General features: G+C 49.1%; 1 protein-coding gene across 2 annotated transcripts in view; it reads left to right on the top strand.

The window, feature by feature from the left end:
- ADAMTSL3 (ADAMTS like 3) overlaps positions 1-21613 on the top strand; it is a 369755-nt gene that overhangs the window by 292801 nt on the left and 55341 nt on the right. For both annotated transcript variants that reach the window (XM_040493500.1, XM_040493501.1), the window contains 4 exons: positions 1018-1171; positions 11123-12194; positions 17911-18038; positions 20007-20135. In XM_040493500.1, coding sequence (XP_040349434.1) covers positions 1018-1171; positions 11123-12194; positions 17911-18038; positions 20007-20135 — 1483 coding nt within the window. The remainder of the gene's footprint in view (positions 1-1017; positions 1172-11122; positions 12195-17910; positions 18039-20006; positions 20136-21613) is intronic.

Genomic DNA, 21613 nt, shown 5'->3' with positions numbered 1-21613 from the left:
AGGCGTCCCTCAACATCTCTTTTAATTCTACTTTAGTTCCCTTTTTTTCTAATACACCTAATGAAACTGCATTACATTTTTCAATTAAAATTGCATGTACACACAGTGATTATCAAATATCAATGTTATACACACATGGATGACCAAATATTAATGTGATTTTAGGTGAAGCAGTTGGAGCGGGGTTTTTTTTTTTTTATTTTTTTTTTCAACGTTTATTTATTTTGGGGACAGAGAGAGACAGGGCATGAACGGGGGAGGGGCAGAGAGAGAGGGAGACACAGAATCGGAAACAGGCTCCAGGCTCTGAGCCATCAGCCCAGAGCCTGACGCGGGGCTCGAACTCAGGGACCGCGAGATAGTGACCTGGCTGAAGTCGGACACTTAACCGACTGCGCCACCCAGGCGCCCCGGAGCGGGTTTTTTTTTTTTTTTTAAAAAAAAACAAACTTTCCTTTTGTGTTTATTTCTTGAAGTCTTGGTTGTGGGTATGTATCTTTTTTTTTTTTAAAGCACAATTATCTTACTTTATAAATAAATAGCTAAAAAATAAGTCAGATATCAATCACAATGCTAAAAAATCCTCATGACGGGAGATTACTGGAAATTAATTGCCGTCTCAGGAGGAAGGAAGGAAGGAAGAAGAGGAGGAAACTTCCCATATTATAAAAGATAAGTCAAAAAAAAATAGTGGGGATGAAAATATGGCATAGGGAATGCAGTCAGTGATACCATGAGAACATTGTGTGGTGACGGCAGGGGACAGCACTTGGCCGTGGTGAGCACGGAGTACCGGATCGACTCGTCCAATCGCTGTGTTGTACCCCTGGAGCTCATGTAACATTGTGTGCCACGTATACCTGAGTGAAATAACAGAGAAATAAAAAAGAGGAGGCGTTCGCGCCCAGGAACCGGCAGCCGCACGTACAGCCCCTCTTGTTGTCCCAGTGGAGACGTGGCTGTTGGCTGTGTCGTCGGCTGACGCTCCATGTGACCGGTGCACGCTTCTCCTTGCAGTGTTCCGTCAGCTGTGGCGTTGGAACCCAGCGAAGAAAGCAGGTGTGTCAGAGGCTGACCGCCAAGGGCCGGCGCGTCCCCCTCAGCGAGGTGATGTGCAGAGATCTCCCAGGGCCCCCTCTCGTAAGATCTTGCCAGATGCCCGCCTGCAGTAGTAAGTATGGAATGGCCACGCTCCGCTGGGTGTGCCCGTGCTGTTCCTCTTCGTCCTGATGGCTTCCTTTCCCGTAAAGCAGCACATTTCTGATCTGTGGGTAAAGCAGACCAAGCAGAAGTCAGAATTGCTGTGAGCAGCAGCCGGTGCAGTGTTGCGTAGGAGATACAGTTGTAAGGCAAGCCGGCCTTAATATGTCCACCCACCTTGACAGACGGCCTCTGTTCTGTGGCCTCGCTTGGGTTTATACTTCCTTCTTCCTTCGCTTGAGCACGGTTTCTTCCACTTACAATTAATTCATGAGTATTCCTTGTAGAAGTGACGCCAAACCAGCCTCCGGTTTCCTTCGCCAAGGATGCGTTCGGATCCATTCTAGTGAGAGTGGAACAGCTAAGTAGGTTTAGGTATTCAAGCATCTCTTCTTGTGTAGACAGTAAAACCTTGGACCGCGGTGAGTAACTTGTTCTCCGAGGGTTCCGCAAGACGAGCAAACATTTCGAATAAATGTTAACTTGAGAAACGAGCGATGTCTTACAATACGAGTAGGACGTGATGCCGAATGTCACGTGATTTATACCTGAGCCAATGGCTCTTGAGTTGCGCTTTGATTATACAAGTGCTTTTGACGACAGGCATGTTTCTGGAATGAATTATGCTCACAAACCAAGGTTTTACTGTAATCTGAAACCAGCAAGGAAAACATGAAACACTGCTTCAATTCTAAATGATGCTTATTATCAGCTTCAGGACTTAATAGGGTAGCTTCATTATATCCAAAAGCTAATATGCATATGTCACATTCCTCTGTATTTTCAGTGTAGATGAGAGAATGTTTACACATGCCTCTGTGGGTTCCAGGTAGGACGATGGGTGGTAACAAGTGAGTTGGGGGCTGGCCCTACAGCAAATGAAAATAACCACCCCAGGAGAGGTGGAGTTCGGAGCTAGGGGGAAAGCCATACCAGGACTGTGCAGCTTCTGGGTATGATTCTTGCTGTGTTTTTCACTGTGATCAATGACTCACCTGTAAAGTAATATTAATTACCTCAGGTACCCTCCTGAGCTTATGGTAAGAAAAAACAATCAGAAATTAACTATTATGTTCATGCTGCTTAAGGGAAAAAAAAAATCCTTAGATATAAAATCCAAATTTACCCACAACTTTCTGGGAGAAACCCATAAAGCAAAGTTTAAAAAAAACAGTTACAACTTAAAAAAAAGAAGTGGAGGCTCTTTTTGGCTGTTAATTGAGCATTTATTGGTTGGAACTCCTCGCATGCACTAAGCCATTCAGCCCCCAGCAATTTGTGAGACACATATTATTCCCATTTAGAGATGAGGAACCCAAGACTTAGAGAACGTATGAGGCTTGACCGAAGACCCGTAGCTGCCGGTTGGACGCCTTGGCCTGTTTGACCACAGGTCTGTGTGATTCCTGAGTCCACAGTCTTAGCTGCCTCTTTATGCTGATTGATAGACAACGTTAACTTTTTCCCTTGGGAATTCTTTGAGAACAGATTTTCAAACTCTTGAGACTCCACGTTCCATCGTGTCCTGGAATTTAAGAATGCCTGTGGCCTAGGGCACAGGGTCGTCCTTCAAAGTGCTTATCGACTTGGTTTTTAGTAATTGTGGACAGTTAGTTGCATATGGCGGTGCGCTTAGACCGCAAGCCACCTTCGAGGAGAGTGAACGTCAAGGCGTCCAGGCGCGTCCTCGAAGATCATCGCAGCATGTGGCGCGCCACGTGGTGCAGGTGAACTTAGAAACTGTCACGGCGTGCAGCGCAGAGCAGGGTAAAATTACAAGTTTTAGAGAGAGCGAAAAAAGCAAGCAAAAGGACGGTGAAACTTCTCTTTCCCCACCCCATTCCCTGGCTTGCCAAACGCATGGGGCATGGAAGGCAGAGAAGGGAGGGGAACGCCCGCTCCCAGCCTCACCCCAGCGCGGCCTCGGCTTCCTCCGTGGCCTGGCTCCCGCCATCACCTTTGCTCAGTGGCCTTTGCTTGCTGAAATCTGGCTTCTCCCTTTGCACCGTGATGGGGCATCCTCTTCTTCCTGGAGCCAGGAGGTGCGCTCAGGGGCTCACAGGTCCTCCGGACCCCTGCGGTCTGGCGTCTTCCCTGCTTCCCCCCGCCCGCCCGCCCGCCACCCTGCGCTCAGCGCCAACTCTGCCCTCGACGTAGCTTCCAGGGCATCACGTGCAGCGGTTAAAGCCTCACTGCAGTATTCTTGCTCGCTCTGCACCCCCTGCCTCGATCACCTACTCCAACTCTGGCTTTACTTTTCAGGTGATATTTGTTTGGCTTTGGGTTCCCCGGTCTGAGCTACTAGGATTTGCTGAAGGAAATAGCATCACATCCTTCGTGCTCATGCTGATTTACCTGGGCATCGAGTGTTTTTCTCTTCCCCCGTGTTTCCTAAGAATTCCTTAGACATTCACCATAGAAGCTATTGTTAACTACTGCGTTTCCCATTTCCCTGTTAACTACTGCAGCTCCTAATTTCCCACTTCTCTGTTGATGGACTCGTCTTTTATTCCACTGGGAATAGCAAGGCCTATCTGCCATAATGTCCTCTGACTTTCCGCCCCCCTTCACCTCATTTCTGCCCCATCTGCCCCCCAAGATTGGAAATGTGTGGTCTTCTTTGTGAGCCCGACCCCTGCATGATTGGAAAGGAGGGGCCTGAAGATGAGAAAGACCGAGTCCACCTGTGCTGTGATCTTTATTCCCTTTCAAGCCCCCACCTCTCGCTAAGCATCCTAGCTGGTGCCTCCAGTTTAAGTAAAACCCATCCTCTTTGTTTATTTTTTTAAACTATTATTTTTTTTTAATTTTTTAACGTTTATTTATTATTGAGAGACAGAGAGACACAGAGCGTGAGCAGGGGAGGGGCAGAGAGAGAGAGAGAGACACAGAATCCTTAGCAGACTCCAGGCTCCGAGCTGTCAGCACAGAACCCGCCTCGGGGCTCGAACTCACGAACTGTGAGATCATGACCTGAGCCGAAGTCGGTCGCTCGACCGACTGAGCCACTCAGGCACCCCATTAACTATTATTTTTGAGACAGGGAGAGAGACAGACAGACAGCGTCAGCTGGGGAGGGGCAGAGAGAAAGGGAGAGAGAGAAACCCAAGCAGGATCTGTGCTGTCGGAGGAGAGCCTGATGTGGGATTGAGGCCACGAAGCGTGATCGCGACCTGAGTCATGATCAAGAATCCAATGCTCAACCACCTGAGCCCCCCAGGCATCCCCAACCCATCCTCTTTGGATGAATGAGTTTTGTTGATCTTCATTTTGACCATATTCATGGGCAGTTGGGTGGAGGGCGGGTGGGAGAGATGCCTTGAGCACCACACGGTCCGGTTATACCCCTGCCTGGGTCCCCCCTACGTTCCCTGCCTCCCCCCACTCCAGACTTGGATCGTTTCTTGAATTCTTTCTCCCGCATATCTAGCAACTGACATTCTTCTTATTCCTGAAAGACCAACGCAAACCCTGCCTTCCCCCACGATCTTTCTCAGTGGAAACTTCTCTGGAAGGTAATACAACCCCCCGAGTTACAATCCCAGCCGTTGCCTCGCCCTGTGACATCAGGCAAGTTACCTAATCTCTGCCAGGCTCTATGTTCTCATCTGCAAAATGGGAATAGTAATTTCATCTCCCTTGTACGATTGCTCTGAGACGTAATACCTATAAAGTGCTTAGAAGCAATGCCAGACGCTGACTGAAGGCTCAAAATATTAGTTATTTTTAATGCATCCCTTTAATTCCTGTCACAGCTTTGCAGACAGGACACGTTGTAACAGAGCAACTTGTGTCTTCTGTCCCAGGAGGGTGCAGGGTGCTTGAGTGGGGCAGGTACACAGTAGCCCTGGACTTCTCCATCGAGGCTCCCCCAAAGTGCTTATCATGACTTCCACCCGTAGAGACGCTTTTCAAATATCTCGGACTTGGATTCTCTTCATATTGCCGTTGGAAGTCTTGTCTTCTAATTAGGGATCTGAAGGGGGGAGAAACATAACGGAAATGTAGTATTTGATTTTAGACTTTTTAAATTTTATTTTGACATTCTTTATTTTTGAGACAGAGAGAAAGCACAAGCTGGGGAGGGGCAGAAAGAGAGCGAGACGGGAACCGAAGCAGGCTCCGGCTGTCAGTGCAGAGCCCGACGCGGGGCTCGAACCCACAAACCGCAAGATCACGACCTGAGCAGAAGTCGGATGCCGGGGCCGACCGAGCCACCCAGGCGCCCTGATTTTAGACTTTTTTTTTTTTTTTTTTTAATTATGGCTCCAGGTTTCTAGGGTTCCTGAGTTTTGGTGAAACAGATTTGTATTTGTTGTCAAAGTACTGAGATCAGGATGGTTGGGGCAGGGGGAGACAGCCAGGCTGACAGCGTATACACCCCATCCCTTCCCAGGGCTGTCTCGAACACACTCATTTCTCTGCAGCTCAGGGTCTCTCCCTGAGACCCTCTCTCCCTCTCCCAAGGCTCTGCCTTGTTAGCTCTCCCGCCTCCCACACACACCTTGGACTCTAGCATAGAACACACGATGACAGCATTTCCTTATTCTTTATGCAGCCATTCACCAAGTGCTGCTGTGTCTCAGATGTTATGATACAAAGCGGAAGACACATTCTCTTGTGATTAAGAGCTCATGGTCCAGTGGGAGAGAAATCTGCGTAGAGCAATGAGACCAGGAAAGTGCCATGAGTGCCGTGATAGAATGCGGAAGGCCAATGCCAACCCGGGGGGGGGGGGGGAGGTCAGGAAAGGTTTCACGGAGGAGGCTCCCTTGGGCAGGGTTCTGAAAGATGGGCATCCATTCTCCAGACCCACACTGGGGAGGACACAGGAGAATGTGGGAGAAGAGAGCAGTGTGGACAAAGGTAGGGGGTGTCAAATGGACTCGTATGTCCGGGGAAACCGTAAGAAATACCGTGAGATTAGAACACAGGTTCAAGGCTATGACAAAAGAGAAAGCTTGAGAACGTAGCTGTAGAGGGTGTTGGGCCTCTATGCTAAGAAGTTTAGATTTTATCCAAGAAGGAGATGAGGCGGTCAGGTTTTATTTTGGTTCATTTACTCCAACAGCTATGTGGATACATTGGATAAATACGAGGGTGCAGGCTGGGAGTCTGGGGGTGGGAGTCTGGCAGTTTCCAGGTGAGAGAGTGCCAGGGCGGAGCCCCACGATGCCGCAGACATCCCGCCTTAGTACCCGGGGCTGGGGGCCACGGCCCACGGGCAGGGGAGTGCTTGTACGCATTTAATGGCCAGCTCTGGGGCAGAGGGTGGTGAGGAGGGAGGGTAGCAACCCTTTGTTACCTTTGCTGATTTCTGCCCAGCGAGGACTGCCATCATGGTTGGCTTCCGGCTGCTGATGTGATATGGTCGAATGCAGAGTTGGGGACAGGTAGCCACAAGCTCGCTGACCTGAGAGCCCGTGAGGGGTAGGGCCAGCACGCCGCTGGGCAGGGAGGCCTCACACTGACTTTCTGGTTTCTGACTTGGGGTAACTAGGGGAAAGTGATGCCATTCACTCAGGGAGCACAGGAAGAGGAGGATACTGGGATGGGATGGGAGGCAGACATAATGGGTTTAGATTCTAATGTTTTAAACTTGAGGGCGGCTTAGTCGGTGAAGCGTCCGACCTTGGCTCAAGTCATGAACTCGCAGTCTGTGGGTTTGAGCCCCGTGTTGGTCTCTGTGCTGACAGCTTGGGGCCTGGAGCCTGCGTGGGATTCTGTGTCTCCCTTTCTCTCTGCCCCTCCCCTGCTCATGCTCTGTCTCTGTCTCTCAAAAATAAATAAACGTTAAAAAAAAAAATTTTTAACTTGAGGTACCAGGAAGAGATTGCTGGGAAGCAGTGAATAGAGGTCCAGGCTAGACAGATAAACTAAACCTGATAATCTAGAACTGACAAACTAGGGCTGATACACTAGGCCTCCATAAACTAGACTGATAGGCCTGATAGACTAGATGTGATCAACTAGACCAGATAAACGAGACCTGATAGATAGAGTGCACAAACCAGAGCAGCTAGACTAGACAGCCCAAAGTTGCTCATTGCATCCGCAGGGTCACCCAAGGAAAAGCTTAGAGGAGGAAGAGAAAGCCACTCTCTGCACGGCAGGTGAGGCTCGTACCTGATCAGGCTGGGCCAGACTTGTAGTTCAGGGGTGTGTCCAGGGGCAGGAAGATGCAGTCGCCCAAGGCCAGACCAGTTCTTGCCCAGACGCCGTGTCCGATGATGTCATGCTCCAGGCACTTCTCCAGAGGAGCTCACGGGAGTCCCAACAGGAGAGTAGGTCCAGGCTGTGGAACCCGGCAGCCTGGCAGGGCCCGAACCCCGGGTCGCTCCCCAGGCACACCTGCTCCTAATATGCTCTGTACCCAGCGTGAGCCCTTGCCACAGCAGGGTGAGGATGGGACCGGCTGGGGCCACGCCACCTACCTTCCAGCAGACGGGCAGGCAGCCAGAGGCAGCAGTTGGCCCTCACGTGGCTCACCCACCACTTGGGCGGGTTCCTCACCAAGGCCGAATGCCGCCTGCCACCTGCAGGCTCCCCAGGCTGTCTTAGAAGGAGTCAGGGCCCCATCTAATTTAAGCCTCGGGCTCAGCTGAGGGACATCTGGCCACCAGTGGACCTAAAGGTGCTTAGAACCCCCGTCCATGCTTGCTTCTAGAGCATCGGGGTACTGTGTGGGTTTATACCAGCCTCAGATCATCCCCTCAGACCACCATTCAGCTACACGGACGTGCTTCCTTTCCACGTGGCCTTCTGCATCCCAGGAAGCGCAGGAACGTCCAAGCTATGACCTCATCCTTAGCAGCACGGCTACCCCCCAAATAGTCAGTCTCCTCACACCCTCCGGTGCCTGGATTTAAAAACCTGACTCTAGGGGTGCCTGGGTGGCTCAGTCGGTTGAATGTCCAACTCTTGATCTAGCTCAGGCCTTAATCTCAGGGTTGGGGGCTCAAGCCCCACATTGGCCTCCTTGCTGGGCGTGGAGCCTACTTAAAAAAACGAAACAAGACAAAAACCCTGACTTGGACCCAGTTTGTGTTGTGACTTTGAAGCCATCCATGTGCACATCCATCTTTTCCACTGTCCACCTCCAAGGGACCAGGGACCAGGCAGGGTGTTCAAATAGGCCTTTAAAATAATTGTAAGAGCTCTGTATAGGTAGATATACAGATATATATGCAGACGTGCACACATATACATACCCGGCCTTGTGACAACAATAGGCCACTGTTACGTATTTATAAAACGTGACCAGATAAGTAAAACTAGAAGCATCTAAGGAATAAGAAAGGAAGACAAGGCTAATACATGATTATGCCTTGAACTGGACTCTCCTGTTAGTGCACGGGCACAGATTTGGCTCTATACTTGTCGCCGTAACAGCAGTCTTGAAAAAGCAGGCTGGTCCATGACACCGTTCTGCATTCACTGGACAGGACACGAACTAATCCCTCAGAGTTAAGTGTGATGATTCCTGAGGCTGAGGCCAGAGAGAAATCCTCCTACAGTCTTCTTCCAGAAGGCTCCGCATGTTGTAAAGACTTTGGCAGGGTTCGCACAGAAAACATGGCTGCTACCTCTTATCTCTCCTTCCCTCTTGACCAGCAACATCCCATCACATTGTCCTTCAATAAAAGAAGTGGGGTCAGGAACACCTTTCTCTGCTGCCTTGGTTTCACCCAGTGGTAGGCGTGGGGGCAGTGGTTCTCAAACTTTGCTGCACCTTTCAGGCACCTGGAGAGCTTAAAAAAATTCGTAGGGCCCAGGCTGTTCCCCATAGGTCAGAAGTTCTGGGGATGGGTCCCAGGGCATCGAGATTAAAAATAATAATAATAACGGATGTTTCTAGCAGGAGCAAAGTTTGAGAGCTCCGCAGGCAGGAGCCACCTGACCTCCCCATAATCTAACTATGACGGAGGGGACACTCTGAGAGTAGTGTGACAGCGGGACCCCACTCCAGCGCTACAGCCGCCGTCGCTTCTGGTTGGTGGCACCCTTGCTGTGCACATTGTTGAGGTTTGGACAGCATCTCTGCCTGTAATAATGGATGAGCTGTAAATCTACCAGTGAATCCATACATTTTTTTTTTTTTTTGCCTGGTTTTGATCGCGGTTGAACAACAGTACGTTCAAAATTCTGTGCTACCACCTGAAAGAACACCTCTGTGCCTCAAGTGGCTGGGGTGAACTTGACACCCTCTGTGGAGATTGTATCCGGTGGGGAAGGCGGGGTGCGTAGCAGGTCGTCCAGTTCCACTTAGACCCGAGCTGATGATCATCCATGGGCAGAGCCCTGGACAAGTCCTCACCTGCTGACTCCATCTCTGTGGGATTCGCATGCAAGCTCATTATGCCTGTCCCTCACCAAGGACATCCTCTGCCACAGAAATTGTGGGTCCACCCCTGTTGTTTTCCTGATCGCACTGGTCCCACCGCAGCCCAGCCGGCAGCTAGACCCTCACGGGGCTCATGAGCCACCCAGGAGGACTCCAAGAGTTATTCTGGAAAACCAGGGTCAGGCCTAAGAGGGCCATCTAAGTGGAGACCTACTCTGACTTTTCTCCTAGTGTTTCCTTGCCAGTGCCTCAGCCAGGAGGACCCCTAACCGGGATCCTTCAAGGTAATGAGGCCCCCAATCCCATGTCCTGAATCCAGCAATACCTCTGACTAGAGTCCAGTCTCTTCTATCACTCCCTGGTGCTCCCAATCCTCTGTGTGCCTGTGGACCTAAGTACATCATCAAAGAGGCCCCAGACTTCCCCCTACATCACCCCTCCCTCACTTCCAAGCCATCCCCGGGCACACTGAGGCCTTTCTGTGGGCTCTTCTTCCAAAGGAGAGACCTAAGGTGCCTCCTCTTTGGCTCACGGCCATTAGCTGGAGGCCACATCCAGGAACATGCTAGAGCCAGCCCTATGTCTCATCCCCTCTGGCACTGCCCCGCTGCTTTCTGGCCACACCTCCCATTGTCAGGTGTCAGGGCCACAGTGGTCGTATGTGAGAGTGTATTGTGTGCCCACTACTGTGCACGCATTTGGTGTGAATGCCCAACCATACTTTCACACGCCTCTGATGAAGGCACTGGCACTAGTCACGTTTTCTGAATTGTTTTTAACGTTTATTTTTGAGAGAGGCGGAGCATGAGCAGGGGAGGGGCAGAGAGAGAAAGGGAGACAAAATTCGAAGCAGGCTCCAGGCTCTGAGCTGTCAGCACGGAGCCCGATGCAGGGCTCGAACTCAAGAACCTCGGGATCGTGACCTGAGCTGAAGTCAGACGCTTAACCGGCTGAGCCCCCCAGGCCCCCTGCCCACGTTTTCTAGGCGAGAAAATTGAGGATCAGAGAGATCCAATGACTTGTCCAAGGGGCAGAGCTAAGATCCAAACTCAGTGCCCAATTCTCTCTTTTCTTCTTAGACCACGTGCTTCTTCGGGCCCTGCTAGTTTAACGGACCGCTCGGGTCGTCAGCCATTGGCCAGCCTCATAGTCACCTTAAGATCTTCCGGATGCTTTCTCTCACTTCTCCACTCTCCCTTTCTCTCCCATAGCTGACGTGTCTCTGGCCAAGCCATATATTAACTCCCCAAAGGCTCATACCTACCAGGTGGTGATGGCCCAAAATATCAGACATCCCCTTATCAATGGAAACATTTAACGTCACAGCTCCCCAAACCGGGGCTTTGCAAGATAATTTACGTGTTTTCATGCCCTTCATCCAAACTTGTGTTCCTTGCTGCTCCAGCACTCCATGTTTGTGCATACTGTTATTTGTGTTCTACTTGTCAGATGTTTTAAAAGAGGAAAGAAAATACAACCGTTGACTCGTATCAGCCTTGGAAGATTGCTGTCAGAAAGCTTTTATTATTGAGATGTTTGTTCGTATTTTCTTTTCTTTCTTTTTTTTTCCCCCTGCAGAAATGAAACCAGAGGTGGAGACAAAACCTGGTGAGCAGGGGCCCCAGATCCTCGGTGTCCAGAGAGTCTATATTCAGACGAGGGAGGAGAAGCGCATTAACCTGACCGTTGGGAGCAGGGCCTACTTGCTGCCCAACACGTCTGTGATTATTAAATGCCCAGTACGACGATTCCAGAAATCTCTGATCCAGTGGGAGAAGGATGGCCGTTGTCTGCAGAACTCCAAGCGGCTCGGCATCACCAAGTCAGGCTCACTAAAAATCCACAGCCTCGCGGCGCCCGACATCGGCATGTACCAGTGCATCGCGGGTCCTGCCCGAGAAACCATTGTTCTGAAGGTCATCGGTGCCGACAACAGGCTGGTGGCGCCCCCGGCCCTCGGAGGGCATGTGAGGGACCAGCCTGGGACGGACCACAACGACGCCAATAGCTTGGGCGCCACCTGGCAGAAAATGAGGCAGTTGTGGGGTCACACAAATGAGCCTTATCCGGACAATGGCCAAGCTGATAACCAGCCTTTCCTGAGAGCGCTGTTGGGCCACTGTGGCACTTCTGCGGGGAACCGCCACTCCTGGGAGTTTAAGGATAAGCAGCTTGAAGCGGCCGTTAAGCAGGGAGCGTACAGCATGGAGACTGCCCAGTTTGACGAACTGATAAGGAACATGAGTCAGCTCATGGAAACCGAGGAGGTCAGTGGTGACCTTGCGTCCCAGGTGATCTATCAGCTGGTGGCCGAGCTCGCAAAGGCACAGCCAGGGCATCCGCCATGGAGGGGCATCCAGGAAGGGGTGCCTCCCGCAGCTCAGCTAAGGGGGACAACAGGAAGTGTGCCCCAAGGCTCAAATGCAGGAAACTCAGGCAAGCTGACATTCCAGCCAAAGGGACCTGTCCTCCTGAGGCAAAGGCAGCCCACCTCGGTTTCATTTAATAAAACGGTAAACTCGAGGATTGGAAATACAGTATACATTACAAAAAGGACGGAGGTCATCAACATCCTGTGTGAGCCCATCACCCCCACTCAGGCCACATATACATGGACCAAGGATGGGGCGTTGTTAAAACCCTCAGAAAAGTAAGTAAAAGAATACAGTGTTCCGTTTGTCATACCTTCTTAATGGGCATCCCAGTTTTCTTGAAAAGGTTTTCAAATTCCTTCTCCTGAGAATGTGTGTCCAACAGGATTCTTTAGGAAAGAAACTTAAAAAAAAAAAAGTGTTAGGATGTGTTTTTCACATACAGGCTGGAATTTTATTTTATTTTATTTTATTTTATTTTATTTTATTTTATTTTATTTTTTTAATTTTTTTTTTCAACGTTTATTTATTTTTGGGACAGAGAGAGACAGAGCATGAACGGGGGAGGGCAGAGAGAGAGGGAGACACAGAATCGGAAGCAGGCTCCAGGCTCCGAGCCATCAGCCCAGAGCCTGACGTGGGGCTCGAACTCACGGATCTCAAGATCGTGACCTGGCTGAAGTCGGACGCTTAACCGACTGCGCTACCCAGGCGCCCCCAGGCTGGAATTTTAAAAATTAAGCTGTACTATCCCGATCATTGTCACGTAGGGGTGATACAAGACTGGGTAGAGTCAGACCGAAGTTCAGCACATATAGACTCTCTCTTTGCAGAGCACCGAATGTTTAAAAATAAAATCAATATGGGGCGCCTGGTGGCACTGTGGCAACTCTTGATTTTGGCTCAGGTAATGATACCAAGGTTTCATGAGTTTGAGCCCTGCGTTGGGCTCTGTGCTCATGGCGCGGAGTCTGCTTGGGATTCTCTCTCTCCGTCCCTCCCCCGCTCGTGTGCTCGCGCTCTCTCTCTTTCTCAAAATAAATAAACTCTAAAAAGGAAATAAAATCGATAGAAGGCCTCTAAAAAGTAATCACCCTTGCAGGAACCCCGCACTACGTAGGCACTGCAAAGCAGAACTCAACGGGGCCTTTCTCTACCTAGGAGACAGGGCACCTCATTGGAGTTCACAAGAGTTGGCAGGGCAGGGGTTAACGGTTGTCTGATGAGGTCACTGAGCAACAGAATCCCAAGACTAACTCTTGGCCGGTGGAACCAGGGACCTGATCTCCTCAACACTGTCACCGCTTCCAGCATCTGTGTATCACACAAAGAATCGCCTTAATAGAAGGATTGAGAATCTGAAGTAGTTTTCTGTGTCATAAAATTCGTTGCCATCGCTGCAAAAAATAAGGATCAAAGTTTCTGAGATGTTCAGAACCCAATATTAAGTCATATATTTTGTATTATGACCCCGCACGTCAGCACAGACACATCACGTTTCCTTCATTTCACGTAAAAGAGCAGGGAATGGCAGATATTGATACATTTCTGTATCCTTCACTGTCTCTAAGTCTTGCTGTTTGTACACAGGACGGGGGACATTTTGCTTTCCCTTTATTTGCATTCGGAGAGCCCAAGCTGCCTCTGGGGATTGTTGAAACAAAACAGCAGATGTTAAATTGTTTTGCAGCCCCAGAAGGTACTTTAAAAATGCAGACTTTATTTTTATCGTGTCTTTTAGTGTGTTGAGCCTAAAATGTGAAATATCAGAAAAAATCTAGGTAAAACTCAAGTTTTTATAATAAATTATTAGACTGTCTCTTAGAATGAGAAGGTAGAGCAAATCTGACTTCTTCATTTTTCCCCCCTGGAACTCTGGACACAAGAGCGTTAAGGAAGTTTTCGAAGTGGAATAAACCTTGCAGATCAGCTGACTAGCTTAGCAGTTCACAAATCTTTTGGCCTTCGGACCCTTTTGAACCTAAAGAACTTTAAAAACTTCTCTGAGAAGCCCAGAGAGTTTCTGTTAATGTGAGTTACAGCTATCGATATTTACCATATTAGAAATTAAAACAAAGAAACATTTGAGGTGTCTGTTTATTAATCCATTTAGAAATAACCTTAAGGGGGCACCTGGGTGGTTCAGTCGGTTGAGCATCCAACTCTGGCTCAGGTCATGATCTCATGGTTCATGAGTTTGAGCCCCACATCGGGCTCTGTGTTGTCAGCTCAGAGCCTGCTTCAGACCCTCTGTCCCCCTCTCTCTCTGCCCCGCCCCCACTCATGCTCTCTCTCAAAAATAAGTAAACATTAAAAAATAAAATAAAAATCAGAGGAAAAAAATAAAAGAAATAACAGTAAGAAGTCCATCGTGTGTTCACATAAATAACAATTTTACACAAATACAAGCAGTATTTTAAAAAAATTACTGATAACAATGGCATTGTTTTATATCTTTGCAAATCTCTAATGTCTGGTTTAATAGAACACAGCTGGAGTCTCCTAAATGCTTCTCCATTAAATCTGTTGTGATATGTTGTTTTAATTAAAGTTTATAGAGAAAATTTGGCCTCATAAAGACATGTTATTTGGAAAAAGAAGGAAATTTTTATAGCCTTTTCAGATCATTGTGGCTATTCTTTAACACTACACTAAAACTGGACAAGGGGTAGTTTCTTAAATGTCAGTTGCCTGAGGAATCTAAAACCATATTAATGAAATTTTGTTACTGTGTTACAATGGAATAATGGCTTATCTTGCACTTAAAAAAATGTTTTTGCATTAATTTTTTTGAGAGACAGTGAAAGTGCGAGTGGGGGAGGGGCAGAGAGAGAAGGAGACACAGAATCCGAAGCAGGCTCCAGGCTCTGAGGCATCAGCACAGAGCCTGACATGGGGCTCAAACTCACACACTGTGAGATCATGACCTGAGCCGAAGTTGGACGCTCAAGCAACTGAGGCACCCAGGCACCCCTTATCTTGCACTTTTAATGGATCTTTTACCTACACATGATTTTATATAATATCACACATTAGTCATTCGGAAAATATTGGCTCACCAGTTTATAGAGGTCTTTCAGATGTTGACGCATTTCCTTGTACAATGTAAAAAGTATACATTTTCTGCAGTATCACTACTCATCCCATCAGAGAAGTCTTTGAGTTTTGGGAAAATGTCAAGTTCACAGTGGAGGATACTAATTTTCCAAAATTTTAATTTTCACCTGAAAGTTCGAATTTGATCATTGCCAACAAATAAACTGTCAGTTGTTTTCTTTGAATTGGCCAGCTCAATTTAGTTAAATTGTTAAAAATAGCTGCCACATACTCAAGTCTGAATAATCAGTTTGTCTGAGAGCCGTTCTTTAAGTAAAAATGGGGTTCCATGAAAAAAGTGGCTAGTTTAGCTAGGAATTGAAACACGCAGAAGTGTTTGTGTGTACTTCCCGTTTTGTATACAGAATGTTAAAAATAGACATACTTGAGGGGTGAAATTTTGTAAAATTAGTAAGTCTCCCTGCTTCCATTCAGGACATTCTTTTTTTTTTAATTTTTTTTTTTTAGTGTTTATTTATTTTTGAGAGAGGGAGAGAGACAAAGCATGAGCGGGTGAGGGGCAGCGAAAGAGGGAGACACAGAATCCGAAGCACGCTGCAGGCTCCGAGCTGACAGCACAGAACCCAACGCGGAGCTCGAATTCATGAACTGTTAAGATCATGACCTGATCTCGGAGACTGAACCGACTGAGCCACCCAGGCGCCCCTCCATTCAGACATTCTTAAGGGAAACTGTCATTTTTGTTTTTGTGTTAAGTGTGTGTTGGTCAAGAGCTCAGGGACGAATGGCATACCCTGGTGCCAGGATCGTATCCACCACTGTGTTTACTAAGCAGTGAAAATGTCAACACAGCAAAAAAAAAAAAAAGGTTCATTTTACACCTTGTAAGGAAGCAGCGGCTGAGAGAGTTGAAGGGATCGATTCACCTATGGCCACACATGTCCTTCAGGGATGCGGTAGAGCGTGGCCAGTTCAAGTAAATGTTTGTTGAGTTGATTTTAAGTAGTGTGACTTGATCACATGGAATCACCATGAGCTTCTGAGCCTGAGACTCCCGGAGGTCATCGGAAGAGAGGTTTTGACACGGCACTTCCAGCTCCAATGTATTTCTGCATACTTTAAGGATCAGCTGTTTGATACAGAAGCAATTCCATATGGCTATTAAAAGTTTTTAAGTTTTTTTTTAAGTTTTTTTTAATGTTTATTTATTTTTGAGACAGAGAGAGACAGAGCATGAATGGGGGAGGGGCAGAGAGAGAGGGAGACACAGAATCGGAAGCAGGCTCCAGGCTCTGAGCCATCAGCCCAGAGCCTGACGCAGGGCTCGAACTCACAAACCGTGAGATCGTGACCTGAGCTGAAGTCGGACGCTCAACCGACTGAGCCACCCAGGCGCCCCAAAAGTTTTTAAGTTTTTAACAGAATAAACTAGTAAGATCCATTCTTACTTCCATGTTCTTCCTCAAACTTACCCAATTAATTTGCTCAACTTGCATTTAATTCCCTTTATGTAACAAAGGCTCTCATCTTCGGATATATTTTTCGGAATCTCGCTTTTCAGTTGAAGGAACTCAGAAATGGAATTCTATTTTTGAGAGCTGCTCTCCAATGAGAGGAAAGAAAGCGTGTAGGCATTTGGATGCACAGTGTGTGCCATTGTGCTGTTGTATCGTGACCGTTGATACATTCGGTCATCGGAGGCTTCTGAGAACTTGCTGTACAACTGTCACTGTGTCAAGCTCTGAAGATGCACAGCTGTGAATAAGATTTGGTCCCTGCTCTTGAAAACATCACAGTCCGGTGGAAAGAAATAGATATTTCATCAAATAAATATATGAACCAGAGCAGAAAGAGCCCAGAGGGAGAGAAGATAACTCTAGGAGTATTGGGGAAAGCTTTACAGGGAAAATTATATTTGATCCAGGATTCAGTGGGTAAGTTGGAGTTTGCCAGAAGGAGGGGGTGGGGAAAGGGTACCCCGAATACGGTGAACAATGTATGCAAAAGCTCAGGGTGATGAAAGATCATGGAATGTTCTGGAAACTGTTAGAGGTTCATTATGGCTGGAGCATAGGGTAAGCACCATGAAATGAGAGGAAACGGAGAAGTGGCCCAGCTCAGCTCATGAAGAAACACAGCATTTAGCAGTCAGAACAGCCCGTATTGCTAAGATCTGGAAAGTGGGAGGGTGCAGGGAAAAAACAGCTCATGGACTACTGAGCCAGGTGATCTAGAAGCAGCTTCAAGTCATTAAGAAAAAAATTAAAATAAAGCAGAACAGGCACCATTCTCCATTCCCTGAATAATCCCCTTATCTGTCAGGATACACCTGACCCATTTGGGTCCTCGTGGTATTACCTGCAGGTGTTTATGGGTACCAGTAATTGGGAAACCATATGGCGCTCACGCAGTGTAGACCTGATTCTTCACAGCATGCTCAAAGTCCAGGATAACACAGCCTTAGCATTGCCGCTTCCCCTGACTTCTTCCTACGGCGGTAGTGAGGTAGCAATTAGAGCCAAGCAGCGTTAACCAACAGCCTGCTCCCTTCCGGGGTGCAAATCCAAGCCGAAAAATCCACACCTGCGGTTCCACGAGGAAGGATTTGGGCCCCAAATCCTTTGGGCTTCACATCCTGCCAACTGAGGCTTGCTAGTTCGTCTTTCTGAAAACGTGGTGGGTCAAGCATTGTGTCCTTCCTCCAAAGTCCACACTCACGCAGAGTGAGACAGGAAGACGGGCTGTCCAAGCACCATCCGGCTGCCACGCCGCTGAGTTCCATCAAGCCCACGAGGAAGCCTTTTCCACCCTCCAGTCTCATGGGCGGGATCCTTGCCAGCCCAAAGTCTGATGTCATAGTCTTTCCCTGCGACGTGCCAGGGTCCTGGGGCCGTGAGGTACATTAAATGAATGTACCCCTTCCTAACTGTTCTGCAGGATCATCTTGGATGGAATGGGGAAAATGCAGATACGGAACCCGACAAAGAAAGAACAAGGGATGTATGGATGCTCCGTAGCTAATCGTCTGGGTTCCGACGTGGAGAGGTCTTCTGTGTTATATGCAGGTAATGCCCGTTGTTCAGACCCGAGCTTGGGGTTTTCTTTCCGTTTTTAACATAAAACCGTAGAGCAGCAGTTCCCAAAGGTCAGCAGGAGCACCTGAGGGCAGGTGGTTTGTCAGAACGCAGAGTTCTAGGACCCCACCCCCATTCCTGGAGGTTCTGATGCCGTAGGTCTTGGAAGGGGTCCAAGAGCTTATATTTTTAACACGGTCCCAAGTTATACGGATGCTGCCGGCTTGTGGACCAAGTCTTGAAAACGGCTCCTTTCGAGCTCGCCTTCCGAGAACTGGGAATGAATGAGAATTTAATTAGCAGTGTGGATAGTAGGGCCTTGTCATTTTTTTAAATGCCACCAGCCAGTGAAAGAGAACAATTATCCTTTGAAGATGACCGTGGACCTCCAAAGGCATAGCTCCCAAACCTTAGAAACGGTTTCGGGAGGTCGTAACCATAAATTAGTGTCTTGTCTTCGTGGGAGGCAGACAGTGTCATTTTAGTATGAAAACGTGCTCAATTGTAAAGGAACACTCTTAGGTGGTAAGTCGTAAGCAGGGCTTCCTTGCGGCGAGCTCCTGTTCTGGGATTAAAAATGGAACGAGACCCGTCCTCCAGCCCTCTGCCCTGTGGGCTCTGGTATCTGTGGCTCACAGGGACTGAGCGGAGGAGAGGAGCAGTAGCAGGCATTAGAATCCAGCATGCAGACCGCTAGGCATTGAGCGCGGTAGCAGGTGCACCATAGCTCCACACGGAGAAGGTCGGACCACTTGATTTTAAAAGCTCCTTGAAGCAGAAGGCCTGACTTCCTCCGCTGGCTACATTCCCAAGGCAGGGCCTTCAGACCTCGATTCTCTGCCCCACCCTCCTGGGTTGTTCTCTCCTGTGAGCATCAGCTTCTTCCCAGAAAGCGTCTGTCCCCAGGTTCTGGAATCCCGGGGAGGAATGACAGTCCCCCTTGTGGCTGACAAGTCTCCCCTTAAGCCCGTCCCAGGACGATCCAGGTTCCTGAGAGAGCATGTCCCCTGGCTCCTGAACACGTGGTGACCAAACAGTCCACTAAAATGCCATTCTTGAGGGCACCAGGCACAGGTGACAAAACAGGTGAAGCAGACACACCCTCGCCTCCAGCAGCTCACACGCTAATGGCGGAGTAGAGAAGGCACTCGTGGCGGTCGTTCTCCAGGAGAGGGACGCTCTGTCAACACCCCCTCTGGGCTGTTGTCTTCCCTGACCCTCGCAGGCTCCTGAGAGGCGCCTGGGCAACCGGCACCTTCTTCCATCTCAACAGCCAGCACCCTGTCCTCTTGTTCCGCTCAGACGCAAAGTGTATCTCCTGAGTGAGTTAAGGAATGAAGCTGTTAAAGGTCCATGCTTCTCAAAATTCAGGGAAATAAAAGCCCTTGAGCAGGTTCTTGGTTCTTGGCGACCTTGTCTTTGCTTATTTTTCCATGCAAGTTTTATGCAAGTTTTTTTCTCCCAAGTTTTCCTTCCAGAGAAGGAGTCACCTGGTCGCAAGCGCTGGTGTGTTTGACCAGCTGTGCTTCATCCTGCGCGTCGGAGACGTGTCCCTGCCCTGCCGCGCCTTCCTGGCTTCTTAGGAACTTCTGAGTTCCTTGTCTTTCAATTTGTTGAAGAGGCATTTATCCTCAATTTTGCTTATAAAACCAGAATAGCCTCATAGCATATATATGGTTGTGGCAGTGCACCTGTGGGTACCTCTTTGAGTGCCTTCATCCATCCATCCATCCCTCTGCCTGTCCATCTGTGCATTAGCACCCCCAGGCTGTGTGTGTGTGTGTGTGTGTGTGTGTGTGTGTGTGTGTGTGCAAGTCCTAATGGGACACCATGAGGGATATAGAGAGAGCTGGATTCTGCCCCTGATCTCCAAGAGCTCAACCCAGTTCACCCAACGCCTCACGCTTTCCCAGAGCAGAGCCTGAACCTAACACCGTTTCCCGCTCCCTTTGAATTAAGAGGCGCCTGCCATCTTGGCTATTGCGAGAAATACCAGCAGACGGGAGCACAGCCATCTGTCCGTTGTGGTTGGAGGCACCGTGGAGGCACCCCTGCAAGCAAACGTGACAATCCGCTGTCCTGTGAAAGGCAAGTGTGGGCATTTCCATTGGGGGCTGGGGGGTGCCCGTGGCCATCCCGGTGTTGCCGGGAGGTGCCAACTGGCAATTTGGCATCTTCGACCTCAGCCTGAGTGGCTCAGAGGTCTGCTTTTCCAGGGCACCGACAGGAGATCTCTCAAGGGCGAGACCAACCAGGAGCCCGGTGTGTAAAACGGAATGCCCGTTAACCGGTTTCCAGGGAGGACCGTGCCTCCCTGGCACACTGACATGTTCCCACTGGCAAGGCCGGAACACAGGACCTACACGGGAGGCCAGCTTCTAGTCGTGGGGCTGCTGGGTGAGCGTAGCGTCAGTGAGGGGACTTGTTGGAAATTGTCAGATGTATCCTCCAGCTAGGCAAGGCCAGGCCTGGGGGTGGGAATGTCAAGGTCCCCTGGCCGACGCTCTCTGTCGTGGACTGTCCTAACGCGAGCGTGAACCGGTCTGATGCCTCGGTGGCTCCTTGCGCTTTGTTTGAGCTGGCAGATGAGCCCTCTTTCTAACCGACTGACTCATTCGTTCCTTAATAGAAATAACACTTTCGGTCTGACCTTGCCTTGATGTCTTTTAATTCTTGCTCTTTAAATCACAGATTTTTGAGTCTTAACCTGGGCCCACGCATCCCCAAACTGAGACGAGCATTCTGTACGACACCCGTGTCCATTTGAGGGGGTCGGTGTGAATAACTTTGATCGGTTTCTCAGGGAGACCTGTGAACCCTTTACAATTAAGATCTGTTTTAAGATGACTCAGCATAAGCTTGGGCATCGAGTCACTGCCAGGACGACCGTATTTCCCTCGTTCCCAACTTCTTCCAGGTTCTTTCCAGGTTCTTGTCAGGTACAGCCACTCGCGATGAGTCTTACTAGGCCGCGGCCCCGATAGGCAGGGTGACCCGGGGAGTCCTTGCGCTGTCCCGGGTAACCCCGTGACCGTGCATGGAGGGAAGGGAGCCTAGGACACACGCGTCCACCTCCCTCCCTCCCTGTAATGGCCCCTTCCTTGCCATGTTTCCAGACCTGCATATTTGGCTCCACAAGCAGTGGAAATTTGCTAACCCCCAAGGTATTATTTTTCACCCCTTGGAAGTCCCTGTGGTGTTTGGCCTTACACAGACTCGAAAACTCCCTCCAGCCTCCCAACTGACTCCACCCACAAATATGTGAGTGTTCTGGCAAAGCGCGGCCACCCGTTACAGAACGGGCCGGCGCTCTCTGGCCTCGGCAAGGAGAAACGCAGAACGGAACTTTGCAGTTGCCAAGCCGCAAACGGCTCGAGTTTCTACAGCCCTACACCTGCAGAAGGCTCTGCAAAATAGATCTGACTTCTATTAAGAGAAACCTCAACGTTTAACATTATTCCTAAATGTCTTACTTCCATAATAGTTTAAAGTCAGGCACCCGGGGGGATGAGCCGTTAAAAGTCGTCGCGGTGTATCATTTGCTGTTGTAAGTCAGGGGCTGGGTC

Source organism: Herpailurus yagouaroundi, unplaced genomic scaffold, assembly GCF_014898765.1.
Source record: "Herpailurus yagouaroundi ecotype Mexico unplaced genomic scaffold, PumYag 185, whole genome shotgun sequence".
Taxonomy (NCBI): Eukaryota; Metazoa; Chordata; class Mammalia; order Carnivora; family Felidae; genus Herpailurus; species Herpailurus yagouaroundi.
This window is presented reverse-complemented; position numbering and strand designations above follow the sequence as displayed.